This window comes from Geospiza fortis, unplaced genomic scaffold (assembly GCF_000277835.1).
Source record: "Geospiza fortis unplaced genomic scaffold, GeoFor_1.0 scaffold237, whole genome shotgun sequence".
Lineage (NCBI taxonomy): Eukaryota > Metazoa > Chordata > Aves > Passeriformes > Thraupidae > Geospiza > Geospiza fortis.
In genome coordinates this window covers 5,865,790-5,884,499 of record NW_005054319.1, presented here as the reverse complement: position 1 = coordinate 5,884,499, position 18,710 = coordinate 5,865,790, and the positions used below count along the sequence as shown (strand labels likewise).

Here is an 18,710-nt window from a genome sequence, read left to right as displayed (position 1 = left end):
CACGTGTTCCTTGCATTTTGCCACCTGAAATTAATGTAAAATGGAAGTGGCTTCTCCATCTCACCTGTGTGTTGCCATTTCTTTTGTACAGAGAAGTGTTTTTAAAGCTGAGCATGTTCCTACTTGATAGCAACAGCCTCTGGATGAAATCCTGGAAACATATGAAAGAGAGAACTGGTGTTGCTGTTAAATTCTAGCAGTAGTCTTGCCCAAAATTGCCCACTTGTCCCATCTTACTGTTCTGAACCCTAAAGTACCATTGCATTGTACACTCTTGCCTTTTATGCAGAAACAAACACCTCCAGATAACTTGTAAAATGAAAGTCCAATGGAAGGTTGCATGTTTTTGGAATATCCTCCAGGCAGTGTGCATAGCAGTCATGCATACAGTACTTCTTGCTCTTATTTTGCGACATGGCAGCGACATGTGTTACCTGCCCTGCCCTTGCTGGTATTTGCCACATTCATTTTATAGAAAGCATTTACAAACAGGGAAAAAGAAGTTAACAACTCTCTAAAGGCTGTGTAGATCTCCTAAAGTTTTATTCAATGAAAAGATGTCAGTGCTTTTGTTTGTTTCTCGTAAAGCTGATTGCATCTGCTTTATTTACTTGTATAATCTTATAACTATCTTAATTTGTGAATTGTAAACTGTTCTGCAGGGTCATGAGACTTTTTCTTGGCTGTTGTGCTGGAGTAGTGCAGCTGAGACTTAGAAAGCCAAAAGCATTTGTGTGGTGGCTAAATGTAAGGATGACTCAGCTGAAATTTCCGATGAGTTAAGCAATCGGGAAACTCAGTAAGTGTGTGGCTGGCCGCAGCATCTCACAGCCTTGTCAGGATCAGCTTGTGAGCCCTCCACAGGCACAGTCAAACATAACTGGGCATTCTTGTGTTCTACCAGTGTTAATGCCCTGGAATTGGCTCAGAGATTTTCTAAAAATGAAAAATTAAAAATGATATAAAGTGAGAGGAATTTTTAGAATGCTGTGGAATTAAAGGAGAAAAATAACACTGAGTGTCCTGTGTGTGCTCTCTGTTGTATCAGGTCATAGATTCTGATAGAAATTGAGGGAAATGGGGAGGGAAGATGTATCTTCCATCCCTCTTTAGATCTGTGTTCTCTTTGTAACTGTGTTTGAAGCTGTTTATTCAGTGGAACGTGGGGACAAACAAGGATCAAAGTGTGGTGATTCTGGGCAGTGGGATCTGCTTTCAGCTTTGATGTTGGAATAGAGGGAACAGGCACTACAGCTCCTTTTGGGTCTGTTTCCTCATCTATAAAATGTGGATAATGGCACCTGTTTCAGTGACCAGCTCAGACTTTTATAAACAAGTAGGATTACTGACATTATGTCCCAGTAGTGGTACTGGTGTTTACTGTAGTGTAAGCTGTGCGACTGCCTGAAAAAGTGCTTTGCCACTGAAAAGTTAACACTACAGTCAACAAGCCTTTGGGCATGGTGCTGCTGCTCAGTGACTTTTAAACAGAAGCCTGGGAGCAATGCTTTGGCTATTGAACATTGCAGTCCATCTACAACTGCAATGTTGTGCATTGCATTATTCTGTTGGAGAGTCAAAAATCTACAGCACTTGAGAGAAAGTGTTGCATGTGGTAAGTTTTCAGCAAGGTCAATGACTTAAAGGTAAAATTTGCTGCAAGAGATTTTCCTTACTCAGAACAATCATAAATATGGTATGAAAGCTCATGTTACTACTAAATAATCTGTCATTGTGAATAGTCCTTGTGCCAGTAATTAAAATGTCATGGTTTTATTACTGTGAGCATCAGTTTTGCTTTGATTGTATGGTGATTTACCTTGGGCTTGAAAATTATGTTGAGAGAAGTAAGAAAACATTGTATTATGTCAATTTTCATCCTCTTCTTGTTGAGTAGGAAATGAACTGCAAGGGTGAGCCTTTTACTTGAGTCTGTGCCTTGTTGTTGTGGGTTTTTTATTCTGAGTTCCTGTTTCTGATTGTCAAATACTGAAGTTCAGTGTTGGCTTTTTCTGTAACTTAGCCTGTTTTCTTGCCCCAGGATTGGAATCTGACATGGCACACAGAAGATCCAGACTTCACCCTGTGCTTTCAGAACACAGTCCTGGTGTGGATCCCTTGCATTTACCTGTGGCTCTGCTTCCCAGTGTACTCCCTGTACCTTCGCTGGCATGACAGGGGCTACATCCAGGTGTCCAACCTGAACAAAGCCAAAACGGTGAGTGCCTCTGAAACCTCAGCTCAGCAGCCTGCTCTGCAAAGTGCAACCTCTTTTCAACTCTGTTCTAGCATCAGTCTTGACCTGTGTGCACACTTCAGGGGTAACTTATTTGTTCTGCTTGTGTTTGATTTCCCAGCCTTTCCTGTTTCCTTTGCCCTTTTATCAGACTTTCTGAAATTTACCCTGGCATAGCAACAAACATGCAAATCGTTTTAAAGAGCAGTTGGAGAAGACTATTTTAAGGCAACTCAATCTCAAGGCCCTTATTTCTATCATAGAAAGAATTTATTATCCTGTCAGCTTCTTAAGTTACACACCATACATTTCTAGAGCTGCTGCAGGTGTTCTATTCCACTTCTATTGTGAAATAGGTACTTAATATTTTTGGTTTTTTCTTCCCTGTAGAATAAGTGCAAAGTTTTAAGAAGGGCTTTAATAACATGGTATATTGGAGAGGTTTTTTTCTCTGCAGTCTGTTATTCAGGAGACCAGCTTTCTGCTTCATAATAGACTGAATTACATGGAATTAAAAACCAGTAAACTTTTTTCTTCTAGTAGGAATTCAATAATTAAAGCCAAATTGCTTTTCTTTTGTGCATGTGGTAGAATTGCCCAAATGATATGATCTGATTATGACTCTTGCTAACACATAACATTTAATGTTCATGTATATATTGTGCTGCATTATCTTTGTGAATTGATGTATTAAAGACACTTTTTTTATTGCAGGCTTTGGGCTTAATACTGTGGATAGTCTGCTGGGCAGACCTTTTCTACTCTTTCTGGGAAAGAAGTCAAAATATTTTTCGAGCTCCATTTTTTCTCGTTAGTCCTACAGTATTGGGTATAACAATGGTAAGTTCTCCTGCACAGCCACTGTCCATGCAAAGCTGTAAGCAATAACACCATCTCTGTGTTATTCACAGAGCTGTAACCCTTTAAGCTGCAACCTTTATATACAGACTTAAACTGTAGTTGACCTGTGAAACATTGACTCTGAAATACTTGCTTTCTTTTAATAAAAAAAGAGAAAAATCAGACTCTCACTGAACACTCTATCTGTGCTCAGTGTGTTGCACATCAGCACACAAGGCAGTTTCAGTTGTCTTATTTTGGTAGGCCTGAGCTGGCATCCATTTAATAGTTTAGCTCAGGCATAGGGTAGAGGAATCAGCTCAAGAGAGCTGATTCAACCTCGATAATACAAACCGCTGAACCTGGGGGGAGATTGTGGAAGTATCTCATTACAAACTGTCATATAATATTCTTGAGTGTGTGTTGTCTTTGTTACTCTTGAGGGCACAGTGGAAAGCCTTGAAAGCCACAAGTGTCACAGGTGTCCCCAGCTGCCCTCTTTGACCTGGACGTGCTGGAGTTTTCTGCTTTCACACCAATATCTCTGCCTTTCAAGGCAGATGCCTTGCTCTTCATTTGCTGTCAGTGATTACAGAGTTGGAATGATTAAACATGATGCTCAAGGGGACACCACAACCCCAACAACAACAACAACAACAAAAAAACCCCAAACAGCCCTCAAACATACTGACAAATGCAAGAGCTGTTAAGTAGTTTGTGTTCATTTAATAATGCAACTGTCAAGCTTTTGTCAGGCTGATTGAAAATGCATGTTGCAGTAGATAAGTGAGATGTAGAGCTTCCTAAAGGACTCTGAAAACACACAAAATACAGAAATAGACTAATATCTGGGAGTTCCCTATTTAAATGTATTTTTGAATTACACTTAAAATTTCAGGAGTTTAGAAGGTCTGGGAGATACTGGGTTAGAAATGTTAAATAAGCAGACTTTAGCACAGTACCTTTTACATGTGCATAACATTGTAAAACTTAATTTGTGAATATATTTTCATTCTATTTATCTGCAGTTGCTGGCTACATTTTTAATACAATATGAAAGAATAAAAGGAGTCCAGTCTTCTGGTGTAATGACAATTTTCTGGTTCATCTCATTGTTATGTGCCACAATGATTTTTATATCCAAAATAAAACATGCCTTAAATTTGGTAAGTGTCTCTTAACCTCATTCAGTTGAAAATGATCCCCAGTGCTGCAGTGATAGAATAGTTGCTTGGCAATTACACCAGTCAAATCAGTTAATGATTCATTTAGTGTACCTGCCTTCCTTGGGTTGTAACAGCAAGGGAAGCAGGAATTAATGTCTTCTGTTTTGAAATGCTCATGAAATTCAGAGTGATTTTAACTGCAGCAGCAGTTGCCAAGAGAATTGGGCTGGCTGTTGGGGAAAGCAGATGTGTCTGCTCAGGTGCACTCAAATTCTCTGTAATCTTTGCTATCAAGCTGCTCTGGCTGGGTGTTTGTCACCTTCCTGTTGACTGTGCAGTGGATTTCCTGAAACACTTTGTTCACTGCTGGTGTGGTCTCACCTGCTTGGACAAAATATTTTTATGACAGTTTGTCCCTGTAGTAAGACCACCTCAAATATCAGACTAATTGTGGATCTGCCTGAAAATGGCATTTTTATTTCTTGAAACCTTTAGGCTGCATTGGCAAGTTTGAGAACTTTCACCCAGCTTTTGTCTTCAGCTGTTGGGAATGGGATTTTGCTGGGGGTGTGTGTCCATCTATACCTGTGCTTTGATTTTTGTGGCTTATGTGTATGCATCAGTCCCAGTCTTAAAAACTGAAAGAGCCTCTGAATTTTGCACACAGTGGAACAAAGTGTAATGTAAATTCTGCTCTCTGTAATGCTTTTAATACTCCTTGCTACCCAGTGCATAAATGTCTTGCCCCTGTAAGGAATACACTGACTTCAAACTGGGGCTGTGTTGGCACAAACCATATGTTAAAGAGAACTTTTTATGTAAGAAGTTCATGCTTGTATTTTAATGGTAATGACTGAATAAAAATAAATGTGTCTTTCACATCCTCTCCCCTCTCATTACCTTCTCTTTACCAAAATAGATATTGACTTTCATTTGCATGGGGGTGAGTAGTGTAGCACTTAGTTTGCAGAACTTACAGTAAAGAGCTGTTTTCTGTTTATTCATAACATGTTATTTAAAATAAATTCCTCAAGCCTTCTAACTGGAATATGTCCTTCCTTTGCAGGGTGCTGATGAGGATGCATTTCGTTATGCCACCTTCTGTATCTACTTTGTCCTGGTATTAGTAGAGCTCATCCTGTGTTGTTTTCCAGAGCAACCACCTTTGTTTTCTGAAACAGTAAATGATCCTGTGAGTGAGTCTGTGCAGAGTGCCAAGTATCATATGTGCAATATTCTGTGTAATGAGCTACAGGGCCATAGTCTCCAAATAATTAAAATTTTTATTTGGTGATGCAAAAGAAGCCCATAACATGCAAAACTAGGGGAAGGGAGGGGCTGTATGTAAGAAAAAGCACAAAAATACAGTTGACCTCGTTGCTGAATAGCATTTCTGAAGGATAAGTTGTATGTATTTATATTCAGTAGTGCTGCTGGCAGTCAGTGGGAAATAGTGATTTGAAATGCTGTGCTCCTGGTTATCTGATATGTTCAGCATGTGGATTCACTTTCATTTGAACATGGGGAAGAATTTAGACCTGGAAAGATTTTCAGCTTGGGCAGATGTGTTTGATTTCTGTTTTTATCACTCTTGTGTCAAGTGAAGATTTAGCCAGCTCAGACACAAGAGCAGCTGATGTTAGAGGGGGGTTTGGATGTAGATATTTAATTTTACCTGGATATGATCTCTTTGGCTTGTGTTCTTAATTGTATGCATGAGCTTTATGGCATGGATCTGAAGTGACCCAAGAGATGCTGGATCATCCTTGCACCCCCTCTGGGTTAGATGTTCTGGGTCACAGGGGGTGACACTGGGCACTGCCTGGAGTTTGGATGTGCCAAGTTCAGGAATTTCAGTTTTTTACGAGGTCTGATTCTGGTGTGGTGGCAGTTCAGTGGCACTGACTGATGAAGGAAGGTGTGAAATGTATGAGGGGGGAATAAATACTGCCTTTGTAACTGTGGAAAGGGCCCATGAGCGCTTCCTGAGTGCCACAGTTACCTTCCCCAGCAGTGTCCTGGTGCCAGGGTGCTCTGCCTGGCCGTGGCAGTCTGTGTGTGTGTGCCTGGGAGGGGGAACAGATTGCTGAGCCTTTGGATCCTCTTCATCTTTTGGTCCTTTTCGTCTCATTCAGGGGTTAAATATATGTGACAGGATACTGTGGGTGTGAGGAAACCTTTTCTTTGATCATGGTTGGAATAATTACAAGGTGCTTTGAGACCACAGTGATTTGTTTTTCTGTCCTGAGTATTTCTAGGAATTTAGAATGTCTTCAGGAAACAGGGCAGACTTCAAATTTTAACCTTTCATTTTGTTGGGAAAAAGAGCAAAGAAGTCATGTTAGTTAGCTTTAAATTCTTCTTTATGCCCTTTTACCAAATATTTCCAAACCAGAAATTCCTCCAGCTGTTTGTTGTGTTGTTGATGTGGAGCACTGCTGTTCCTGTGTCCCTGGTGGAGCCTGCTGACAGCCCTGAGGTTGGGCTTGTGTTTGCTCTCAGCAGCATGAATGGCAAGTTTTAGTAATGTGAAAAAAATACTGTCAACAAAAGGAATTTCAAAAACATCTTTTCTGCTTTGTTTGTTTCTTTTGGCCCTGCAGTCATTTTGTATGTGGATTCATTTCTTTTTCTCTCCTTTAGAATCCATGTCCAGAGTTCAGTGCTTCTTTCCTCTCCAGAATCACATTCTGGTGGATCACTGGGTAAGATCAAGCTGTTGCATAAATCACCAGTTCAAGTCAGATGGCACTTTGGGATCCTGCTTTCAGAGCTAAATTAGCAATAATTATGTAACAATAATTATGGTTGGTTGTTTTGTAGATAGCTTAATTTTTTAAAAAGCTTGATTAATATTTTTTAACTTCCTTTGTAGGGTCTTTGTAATTTTAAATCTTGCCAGTCCGTATTTAATATGTTTGAAGGAATATAATAAAAAAAATCCTCAGGAAATATAAGAAAGGAGAAATTGTCTGCTGTATTTAGAAACTAAGGCATTGGAAACTATTACATTTTTTTGTCCAATAGGCTCTTTCTTTTTCCATTAACATAATTTTACTTATGCTGTATGATTTGTGAGTTAAATCACAGAAGCATGTAAAATAATATTGGTGTGTAGTTGTGGCTGGTACTTGGCCAGAGTTCCAACAGAAAACTAGATGAAAGGATGGTTGCTTTGTGAAATTAAAGGCTAATAAAGATTTTGAAACTTGATAGGCATGGGAATATTAATTGCCTGGCTGATTTTCAAATGAGATCACTTCATCCTTTCTTTTATTTTCCCTGGAATTTGAATTCAGTGGCATATCCTGGCTCCTTAGCTGTTTTGGTGTCTAGTTCTCCCAGTAAAGAAAGGAGGATGTATGTTTTAGCATCTAGACTTGCAGGCACTAGTGCATGCTTGCATCTTTGTGGAGAGCTGGCTCTGTTCTGGGGCTGGATGCAGCTCTATCTATAGATCTGTCTCTATATATACACAAATATTTCTGGTGCTCTTAAATTTATATTGCTGATTCCTTCTAATGCAGGCTGATGATTCAGGGTTATCGGAACCCTTTGGAAGCCAAGGATTTGTGGTCATTAAATAAAGAGGACAAATCAGAGGAAATAGTGCCAGGTTTGGCTAGAAATTGGGCAAAAGAGTGGTCAAAGACCAAGAGGTAAGTTCAGTTATCCTGGCTTTCAGTTCTGCTAAGACACAGAGGTTTAAGAGCTCAAGTGACTCAGCCTCTGCTTAGAGGTGTTTGTTGTTTGTTACCAAACTTGCTTTTGTAAGGCTGCCCCGGTTTGTCCTTGAGTGCTCAGAGAGCTGGAACCAAGTGGGGCATTTATTTCTTCTTTATGAAGAGCTGCATTGACTTTCCCTTCATCTTTCATGATCCAAAACTTATTACTGTGACTTTTGATGTGTGGTTTTCCCCTGGGCAGGGAGTGTTTGGACACAAACTTCTGCTGTGTAATTTAGGAGCTTGGGCTCCCTCTGTAGTTGGCAAAGCCTCGGGAGGGTAGTTCAGGGTGTCAAAGTGAGCAGCTTATTCTCTTCTTTTGACTATATAGGGAATCTGAGCATCTAAGCCAGATGACTAAAATTAGAAAGCCTGCATGCCTGTGGTCCCCATCCTACTTTCATCATCCTTGGCTGCAGCAAATAGGAGCACCTTTTCATTGAAGGGAAATGGTGTGCTTGCTCACACAGTGTGTTTTACATCCAGCTTGTCCTCAGAAGTTCAGAGCATGCAGTTTAGCATAAGCCAGATGTAAGAAAAGAATGTGCTCAGTCCATTGGGGATGTCTTGGCATTAACCTGACTTCAGTCTGTTAACTCTGGTGGTACAGTGAAGCATTGGTTTTGATGAAAGTTCAGCATACTGGGTTCTAGGATAATAATGTCCTCTGCTCTTTAATCTTATGAGTTACTCTATTAGCTCTATTCCTCATTCCCCAGGGCAGACTTAAGGGAGAGATTTCCAGGAATGTTACCTATCCAAGCAAAGAAAGCCTTTTCTGAGCAGCCAGTTCATTTAGTTATGTTGTATGATTAAATACATTTGACAGTAAAACTCAGTTAAACTGTTAAGAATCACAATGAGCAGCTCATTTATATCTCATTTGTACAGGGAACATTTTTCCAGTTGGCTTTATGCTTTAATAAAGGCTACATTCTCTACCTGATCTTTTTTCAGGCAGCCACCAAACATGTTATATGTGCCCAAAAAGCAGCAAAAATCAGGGGACTCAAATGGTGATGTGACAGAAGAGGTTGAAGCTTTGATTATAAAACCATCTCAGAAGAGCCCTGAAGCATCTTTATTCAAGGTGTTATACAAAACCTTTGGACCACATTTTCTCATGAGCTTCCTTTTTAAGGCTGCGCATGATCTCTTGATGTTTGCAGGCCCGGAAATTCTGAAGTAAGACCTATATACTTTATTATTTTATTAAAAGTATATGAACAGGATTTAAAACATGCTGGTATTTCACTCCCCAAACTGCTTTACCTTCAGCTGATACAATGAGGAAGAGATGTCATAAAAGGGAGCGAACATGATTTCAGTCCATTGGTTTTCAAATGACAACATCATGCAATAAATGTTTAACTTCTTTTCCTTTCCAGCACTGGGAAGGCAGAGCAGGAGCATAATCAGGAGAGTTTGCTCAGTTCTAACCTGTAATTATTCTGTGCCTACACATCAGAGTGTGATGCCACAGAGAGCTGACGAGCTGGGAGGATTGTATTGCTTTGAGCTGAGAAGTAAAGGAGCTGCAGGAGGTTGTATTTCAGTTGCAGGGGCTATGAGGCTTCTCAGTGTAGCCCCAAGAGAATGCTGTCCATGTGAGCTATGTGATACTTCATGTTTCAGACTGGTACCTTGAGGAGGGAGCGATCTATGCTCATACCAAGCGATCTCCAGTTTCTAAGAAGTTTGCTGAAGTGTTTTATCTAAGTTTGGTACTTCAGGTGCTTGCATGACCTGTGCAATGTTTGGAATAACCTAAAGCTGCAACCATGACATTTGGTTTTGTTTTCCATCTATCAAGAGAACTCATTTCTCTCTCCACAGATTGCTGCTCAACTTTGTAAACAACAAAGCTGCCCCAAACTGGCAGGGCTACTTTTATACAGTACTGCTGTTTGTCTGTGCCTGTCTTCAGACACTGATCCTTCACCAGTATTTTCATATTTGCTTTGTAACTGGAATGAGGCTCAAAACAGCCATTGTTGGTGTAATTTATAGAAAGGTAGGTGTTTCTTTAAATATGTAACAATACTGTGACTACAAGTATGCAATATCTGTGACTGTGAGAATGCATCACAGAAGTCTGAGTAATAAGGTAGGAAACTCTGGTATGCTGATTCCTAACTCTTAATAGAAATAAGAGCATGTCTAATTTATAAATAAAAGCCTTTAAGCCAGGGCAGTTTTCTAATTTGCTACTTAATATGCTTCTTCTCACTGCCAAGTAAGAAAACTTTCCTCATTTAGACTTGGGGAGTACAGTGCTTCAGTTGGTGCAGAAATTAAAGATACATCTACATTTACAGCTTCCTTTGGGATTTACCAGCAGTGCCATCTTAGAATAAGCTGGAACATTTTAGAAAGCTGTGGACTGATAGCTCTGTATGAGAAAAATGTGTCACAAGAAGTGAAGATTCCACTTCTGAGACTAAAACAAAAACAAGTAACAAGCCAAGTAAACAATGCCCCCAGGCAATAAAACCACCATACCCATACCCCAGAGTTTGCTTATTGACTTTAATTCTATATTAGCTTAAACCCAGCTGATTGATTCAAACTGTACAATTGCACTTTGCAGGATGTACAGGGTAAACAGAATATGAAGGAGGACAGTAATCACTTGTGATTTAAAAGATGCAGTTGTGTAAAGCACTTGACTTCTGTGGAGAAAATACAAATGACTAAGTCTGCCCTCATGTTGTTTTAATTGTTTTTTGTTTTTTTTACCTTCATGTAGGCACTTGTTATCACAAATTCTGCTAGGAAGACTTCTACTGTGGGTGAGATTGTGAATCTGATGTCTGTGGATGCTCAGAGATTCATGGACTTGGCTACCTACATAAACATGATTTGGTCTGCCCCTCTGCAGGTGATACTGGCACTGTACCTGCTGTGGAGGGTGAGCACTGTGTGTTTCTTGTTCTGGCTTTGGCACTGTGCTGCTTCCCTGATGCTGTGCCTACATACACCTGTTGTTCAGACCTTTGTGTGCAGCAGAGGAGAAAGTGCTGTTTATTAAGAAGCCATTCAGAGCTGCTTTTGCCACTGCTGTCAGGAGGGAAGGCAGGAGGTTCTGAATTTGCACATCTGAGTTCATATGGGGAGGATGCAGAGGGGAACTGTTATCTTTGGGGGGACTGCAGCACCTGGAGGATCTCACTTGTCCCCTGATTTAAGTAAAAGTGGTCTTGGCTCTGTGCTCAGGGTAACATTTGAGATGTTGCTGTTTCTGGTTCACACAGCCCTGGGCTGACTCTTCTTCAGAAGAGCAGACAAATCAGCAAAAAGTGCAAAGTGTTAAAACATATTTGTGTGTGTGTGTATAGAGATACATTTGAAGAGAGATTGATCTATATGTACTTCTCTATGAGGGATATATATATATATGTTTGTTTAAAGAGTCAAAGTATAGAGATATTAACCTAAACCTCTACTTGATCCTTCTCTTCTTCTCCCAAGCTGAAAGCCTAGTTCAGAATGATTTTCTGTAATGTATGCAGTGATTTGAGCCAAGATTTAAAAAAATTAGTTTGAATAAATGCTTACAATGATGTACTTTTCAGAATTTAGGTCCTTCAGTGCTGGCAGGTGTGGCTGTCATGATCCTTCTGGTTCCAATAAATGCTGTGATGGCAATGAAGACAAAAACCTATCAGGTTAGCATCTCTATAGAGTGATTTTAAGAAACATCTATTCTTTGACTTGTTCCTGGAGGGTTTTCCTTATTTTTTTTTCCATCCCTCTAACTAGCCCTTAAAAAAAGAGAAGGGAAAGAAAGGTCAGAGGTGTTGTGTATTCAGAATAAACAAACTCATGTATTTTTCAGCCTTCGAGCTTATCTGTATATAATGGTCTAAAAACCTGCAGTAGTGAAGACCAAGGTAGCACTTCAGACAGCTTCATGAGATGTCCATTGATTGAATTATTAGGAATTAGTTCAGTTTTTAACTTGCCTAAAAACTAAAGTGCAAAGGTAAAGTACTGTCTGCCTAATGAATGAAATATTCATGTTTCCAGGATGTGTGGCTTGTTCCGTTTTTTGTTTGTTTCCCGGAGAGATGAAGAAGAAAAAAGCCATTGATAATGCTGAAAATAAAACAAAATTTAGTCTAAGGTTAGATACAAGCTGCACATCTTACACTGGTTTAGTTTTTAACTGCATATTGTACCTGAGTCCCAGGGCTCCCTGTTGCAGGGTTAATCACATTTAAACCAGTGCCACACTTGTTTTGATCTTGCTTTGGATTTGTAGTTACATGAGGCATTCTTTTAATTGGTTTAAAACATCTTGTTAATTCTGCATATTTGTTTGTTCAGATAGTATCTCAGATTTCCTGCTTGGGAAGCTAGTAAGCTTTTGATGATAATGAGGTAAATTTGCCATTGCAAAATAGAAGGCTCAGAACTTTGAGGTTCTGCCAAGTATTGTGCTCTGTTAATTATTTTTTGCAATGTTGTTTTTAGGTGGCTCAAATGAAGAGCAAAGACAACAGAATTAAGCTGATGAATGAAATTCTCAATGGGATTAAAGTTCTGAAACTTTATGCTTGGGAATTAGCCTTTAGAGAGAAGGTATTAGAGATCAGACAGAAAGAGCTCAAAGTCCTAAAAAAATCTGCTTACCTTGCTGCAATGGCAACCTTCACTTGGGTTTGTGCTCCGTTTTTGGTAAGTGAAACAAATCTGGAAGTCTTCTCTCCTTTTTGGGATTGTGCTTTCCAAGGCAGCCCTTGAGGGCTACTTTTGGTTTTGTGTTTTAATGAGCTGAGCCAAAATGCCCTCCAGAATGGTGGCCCTTGAACACTTAGGGGACCATTTCTCTGTGGAAAGGCACCACTGTTTTCTTTGAAACTCAGTAACAGCCAGATTGGATGTATTCTAGAAGTTAATATCCAAGTGTTGGAAAATAAAAACCTCCTCTACATCCCTTCCTATTTTTAGCAGAGTACTTGAGGAATCTAAGATGAAATGTATGGTCAGATTTAGGAGAATAAAAAAAATCCCTTATTTCAGTGTGTTTCTGAGCAGCAGCAGGTCCTCCCATAAGAGCTCCTGACTGAATGGGATGTTGGGCTCCAGGAGTGCCTCTGGCTGGGATTCTCCCAGCATCTGTGTAAGAACCATGTGCAAAAGGCAAAACCACTGTGTGGCCTGAGATGGCTTCAAATTCTTACTTAAAAAAAATAAAAAATCCATGATATGCCAAACATCCCTCCTGTGTTTGTGGTTAGCTTACATTTCAACTAATACACGGGAGAGAAGAGTGAGATCACATCAAAATTGCTTCAGGCGCTATTAGAACGAGGGGCCATTGCTCTTGTCTGCAGAAGCAATTAAAAGCCATGACTACATTAGGATAAAATATGTGCTGTTCCAGTTGAAGGTGTTTAAGTGTACTTTCCAGTCTCAGATTCCTTCCCTGCAAACATTTTTAGTGTTTACATTATGCTCGGGGCATGATGAAAGACAGAGAAGCATCAGCTGCATTCTTAAGTGAATGCTTTTCTAAAAGAAGTCTGGGATTATTTGAATATAAATACATTATTAAATGAAATTTCTAAATAAAACCCTGCAGGTGGGCTGCCCAGTGCTGTTGTGTGGAGCCTGGGAGGGCAGACTGGTGTGATGTCCCAGCACACACAGGGGTGGGTGTGTGGCACTGGCTCTGCGGGGGCACAACCCGGAGGGCAAGGCTGCTCTTCAACATCTTGTTGCTTGGATTTTTGGGGGTTTTTTGTATGTTTTGATAAAAAAATTATTGCCTGTTTGGAAGCACTTTTGACCTTGAAAACTTTTATTTCCTCTACTCCTTCCCATTTCCAAGGCCAGGGTTTTTAGTCGTTGTTTAGTAACAGTGTCAGGGACTGCTGGCTTTGCAGTGCCTCCCCTGCTGCCCTGTGTGCTGCTGAGGGTGAATTTCAGACTGATTGCTGCTAACACAAGAGTGCAGACATGCTGCTTGGGAGGTTATTCTTTGGACCCTGTCTTGTTTTTGATCTCCATGGGAGGGCTTTCTCCCTGGGACAGGGTTGTCCAAACTAAGGGCTGTACAAACAAGCTACTGTACAAGGCACAGCTGAGTCAGCTGCTGCACCCAGAACAATACATGTCTTTACAGCAGTCAGATTTGTTAACAGAAACACTGATGTCTTCAGTGGATGCTGTGCTTAGATGAGACTTGGATGGGGAGCTCATTATTTCAAGTCTTTCAGGAGGGAGGATGCCACAAGTTTATCTATTTTGATTTCTTGTTTTAATTGGCAGTCTGTGGGGAAAAAAGCTGCTGGATCTTGTGATATCCTGAGGTGTGAAGGTATTATCATGGAAGATAACACCATGAAGGGAATAGTTGTGAAAGCAAACATCTGGTTTTACTTAGTTTGCTTTATTTTACTGTAATATATCCAATACATTTAAAAAATGAGTGTATGGATTTTTTGAGTTATTTTTATAGTTTATGTCTCATGATAACAGTGGTTTGGTGTAATTTCCTTGTTCAGTATGAGACTGAAATGGTTCACAACAGAAAAGACTTCATCTTTGTAGTGCAATAACATTTCTTGTCCATGATAAAGTGGGCTGTATTTGGAAATCTAGGGTTGTGGTAGTCTCTACAAACTACAAAACAGGTTAGTATTGGGGTGCTTCTAACCTTCCTGTCAATATATGTTACTGATCCAACATCTGATACTTTGCGGTGTGTCTTAAAACTAAAAGAGATCAGGAAAAAAAATAATTTCTCTACTTCCCTTCTGCTGCTGTGTGACCTCAAATAGCCTGGGATGTTTGTGGTTTCACTTCTGCTGCGTGAGGAAAGTGAACACTTGGCTCTTTTTAAAGAGGAGCCATCAACTTCTTACGACAGCAGGTTTAAATCATGTGTTTGTTTTGCAAAAAGTGTTGTCAGGAACAAAAAGTTATCAGAGCATTGCTCTTTCTTTGATTTATAGTCTGATTACAGTTGTCACACTGTGCTCCTGACCTGGTGGCTTTAAGACATGACCCTCACTGCAGCCTTTGCCCTTGGTTTCAGGTGGCCCTGTCCACGTTTGCTGTGTATGTCACCATAGACAAGAACAACATCTTGGATGCTCAGAAGGCCTTTGTTTCCCTGGCATTATTCAACATCCTCAGGTTCCCACTGAACATGCTCCCTCTGGTCATCAGCAACATAGTAGAAGTAAGATTTCAGTCATTAACAGGTGTTCTGTGTGCAGGAGGAGGCCCTGGGTGGAAAGATTACATCCCCCAGCTTGGAGAATGACCACAGGGGAAATGTGGCCGCCTCTGGAAGGGACCTTGCAGTTCCTGTGAGTTAAGTGCTGTGCTGGTGAAATAATCCCAGTTGTGGTGGAAAGGTGTTCCTTCCATCACCCACGTTTCTTGTGGGTTGGGAAGTGAAAGTTTGGCTATCCAAGCAACTATGCAGTGGATTTAAGGAGGATTGGGAGTGCATAATAATGATATAATGTGTATGTGGCACGAAACAGTGAGCACATGAAGGTAATAAGCAGAGTATAAAGAGTTTTGTATCCTTTTTCCACACAGGCCAGTGTCTCCCTGAAGCGCCTCAGGGTGTTCCTGTCCCATGAGGAGTTAGATCCAGACAGCATAGTCAGGGGTCCCATCAAAGAGGGTGAGTTTCTTTGTCTGTTGCAAATCAGTGTGTGCAGGTTTTGGGTGGTTTCTTTTGCTTTCTAAAACAAATTTACTGCATTTTTTGTGGGTTTTGCTGATAAATTTGAGACAGAAAACAGAGAAGAGAGTTTGTAAAGTGAAAATGATGTACAGGTTCTTCTTCTTTCTCAGATAGTTTCTTTCCTCTCCACAACTGACTTGGCAGTGCTGGAGATGCAGCAGAATTAGCTGGTATCTCTGGGTAGCTATGTTCATGTACCTCCTGGTTCCTGAGTGAGGGTAACCTTGGGATCTCTGCTGTCTTGCCAAATTCAGTAAAAGCAGAACACAAGTTTTTGGCAAGCAGTGGGTTGTTGTTCTTCTGAAAAAGTAACTTTATACCTCTGCCCATGTGTGTTTGGATTGACTTTGGATTGTGAGTGTGCAGTTTAGCTGCTTGCATTGGTACTTTTATAGATACGAGTTTTCTCTTTGCAGCTGAAGGATGCATTGTTGTGAAGAATGCAACGTTTAGCTGGGCCAAAACTGATCCTCCTTTGCTGAACAGGTAAAGATTGGTGCTCTTTATTCCATTCCATAATCTTGCTGCACCATAGATGATCTGTATTTGAATTTTAAAGTACATATGGAGAAGAGTTTGTTGCCATGAAGAAAGAGAGCAAATAACAACAGTTCTATTTTTTTAATTGGGGCTTTATGAACTGAAGGGATTTTCAGTTTATTGCATTTATAGAATATATGAAGGGAGGTAGCAGGAGAGGTAGAGATCAAGAAGAGAGAACTGCAGGGGATTTGAGCTCTGGCTGAGTGCTGCCGATGGGCTGAGCTCCATCTAGAGGGTGCAGCCAGCTCAGCCCCTCTGTCAGCTCTGCTCCCTCCTGTTTGGGTGTCCTCAGGCTCCATTTCACTGCTGATTCTCACGGCACTCTGCTGTCCCTGATCCTGGGCCGCAGAAAGCAAACAGTGATACAGCCACAGGCTGTGTCTGCCCTGTGCCCTGCTCCCTTCCTTAACTTTGGCTGCTTTCACTTGGGCCTTAAATGGCAAATTCTTTGGGACAAAAATATGCTCTATTTACATTTGTGTTCATAGGACACTTGAGAGAAATCTTGGCAATATTGGGTCACAGTGCTTTTTTCCTTCCTATTTTCTTCCCTTTTGACTAATTACATATTAAGATTATGTTCTGTATTCTAAGTTTGAGGTGAGTTAGGTGCTTTCTGAGAGGTTTGGGTTTTCAAGCAGTTACAGTTTCAGTGCTGAGTCAGTGTTTGCAGAGGGTGTTCACAAAGCACCTGGTGGTTTGTGTTTTTAATGGGCTGCTCAGTTGACTGTTTAACTACTGGGGTGTGCCAGCAAGCAAGGCTGAATTGTGTGCACTTTATTTCAGCATTAATTTCACTGTTCCTGAAGGCTCTTTGGTGGCTGTTGTTGGTCAAGTTGGCTGTGGAAAGTCCTCACTGCTGTCTGCATTGCTGGGGGAGATGGACAAAAAGGAAGGCTACGTGGTTGTCAAGGTGTGACACGTCTGCAGAGTTGTTCAGCTATCCCAGAGGGATTCTAGATTTCCAAGTGGTGTGAGGAGGGAAGAGACAGCCTTTCAAATGAATGCACTTTTTAGCCTTCTGCTTTCCTGGCAAACCATATATGCCATATATGCCTTAGCCTGCACTCTGTGTCATTTACCCAACAGCATCCAAATCTGTTGGTGTCAGATTTAGCCAAATAAAACAGTGGAGCACTCAGAGATGAGTGTTCTGGTGAGTCTGGGTATGGGATGGGGAGACCCTGTTACATATTCTCTGAGGAAGAGCAGTGTTGGGTTCTGCCTTCTCAGACATCAGAGAATTGCAAGGAGAGGCTGCGCCCAGACACCTGAACGTGGAAAAGCTGTGTTGCAGTTTGTTCTTTCTTAGACATCAGAGCTGCACACAGCTAACAGAGAAAAAATGACCTGGAAATAAAATTACTTTAAGAACAAAACAAATCTGTTGCATTTAAAAGTCTGTAGGTTTGGCCACCTTCAGAATTGTTGTGGAAAAATAAACTAGTTGAGATCTGAGTCACGAATTATGAGTGCAGAAAAAGAAGACAGAGCTGATACTCAAAGCAAAATACCCTGCTTTATCTCAGTCTCCTCCTTTGAAGTGACTTTTATATGAAAACCACTTCCTCTGCTTTCTGCAGAAATCTCTTGGCAGGGGTGCATTTGTTAAACACTTGCATTCCAGATTAAACTCTTTGTGCAGAACATAATTTATAATTATATGAAAGAAGTAATGACTTTTGACATGCAGCGATTGTGCAAACGTCCTCTAAACAAATGTTTCCTCCAGGTTTATGTTAATCATATTTTGTTTGAAGCCCTTTATTTTCCACCAGTGCACTTTGTTACATTCACTTGTAGAGAGGATTATAAAAATAACATTTTGGAGGAGGCTGGAGCCCAAGAAAGGCTTTGTTTAGAAATGACCGTAGGTAATTTGTGGGGTGATTAGCACCGCCTGCCTCACAAAGCCCTGCTGTGCCTTGACTCTCTGTGCAGACTCTTCGTCTAAAGTACTGAACTTAATTTTTCTTGCAGGGCTCTGTAGCCTACGTTCCTCAGCAAGCCTGGGTCCAAAATGCAACTCTGGAAGATAACATTATCTTCGGGAGGGAGCTCAGTGAGAGCCGGTACAAACGTGTGATTGAGGCTTGTGCCCTGCTGCCTGATATAGAGATTCTTCCTTCAGGAGACAAAACAGAAATTGGAGAAAAGGTATTTCAGTGCCCACTCCACCATAACAGTGCTATTGCTTGTAGTTAAGGCTGTGTGACTCTTATTTTACTTTATCTCAAAGTTGTATTGAATTTTAAAACTTTTAAGCAGGAATCCTCTAGAATTAGAGGCAGATTTGAACAGTGTGTTTTCCTCTCCTTAAGCCTGAAAGGGGAGGAAACCTGTGCTCAGTCACAAATATAAAACCATCTTGTAGTGACAGTTTTTAATTGTTTTTAAGTTGCCACGGTTATAGAGCAGAAAAATATGCAGAAACAAGAAGAGAAAAATCTTCTGAACACTTCCGTTTTGTTCAAAACAAGCAAATGCTC

At 40.6% G+C, this 18,710-nt stretch overlaps 1 protein-coding gene across 1 annotated transcript in view; it reads left to right on the top strand.

Annotated features, from left to right (window-relative positions):
• The window catches only part of LOC102039176 (multidrug resistance-associated protein 1), a 47,792-nt gene that overhangs the window by 8,186 nt on the left and 20,896 nt on the right, over nt 1-18,710 (top strand). Inside the window, exons 2-17 of the mRNA XM_031056490.1 lie at nt 2,042-2,218; nt 2,951-3,076; nt 4,105-4,242; nt 5,309-5,434; nt 6,886-6,947; nt 7,770-7,901; nt 8,925-9,152; nt 9,804-9,981; nt 10,717-10,878; nt 11,543-11,635; nt 12,444-12,647; nt 15,013-15,159; nt 15,528-15,615; nt 16,095-16,164; nt 17,008-17,134; nt 18,202-18,378. Coding sequence (XP_030912350.1) covers nt 3,074-3,076; nt 4,105-4,242; nt 5,309-5,434; nt 6,886-6,947; nt 7,770-7,901; nt 8,925-9,152; nt 9,804-9,981; nt 10,717-10,878; nt 11,543-11,635; nt 12,444-12,647; nt 15,013-15,159; nt 15,528-15,615; nt 16,095-16,164; nt 17,008-17,134; nt 18,202-18,378 — 1,935 coding nt within the window. The 5' untranslated portion in view covers nt 2,042-2,218; nt 2,951-3,073. The remainder of the gene's footprint in view (nt 1-2,041; nt 2,219-2,950; nt 3,077-4,104; nt 4,243-5,308; nt 5,435-6,885; nt 6,948-7,769; nt 7,902-8,924; nt 9,153-9,803; nt 9,982-10,716; nt 10,879-11,542; nt 11,636-12,443; nt 12,648-15,012; nt 15,160-15,527; nt 15,616-16,094; nt 16,165-17,007; nt 17,135-18,201; nt 18,379-18,710) is intronic.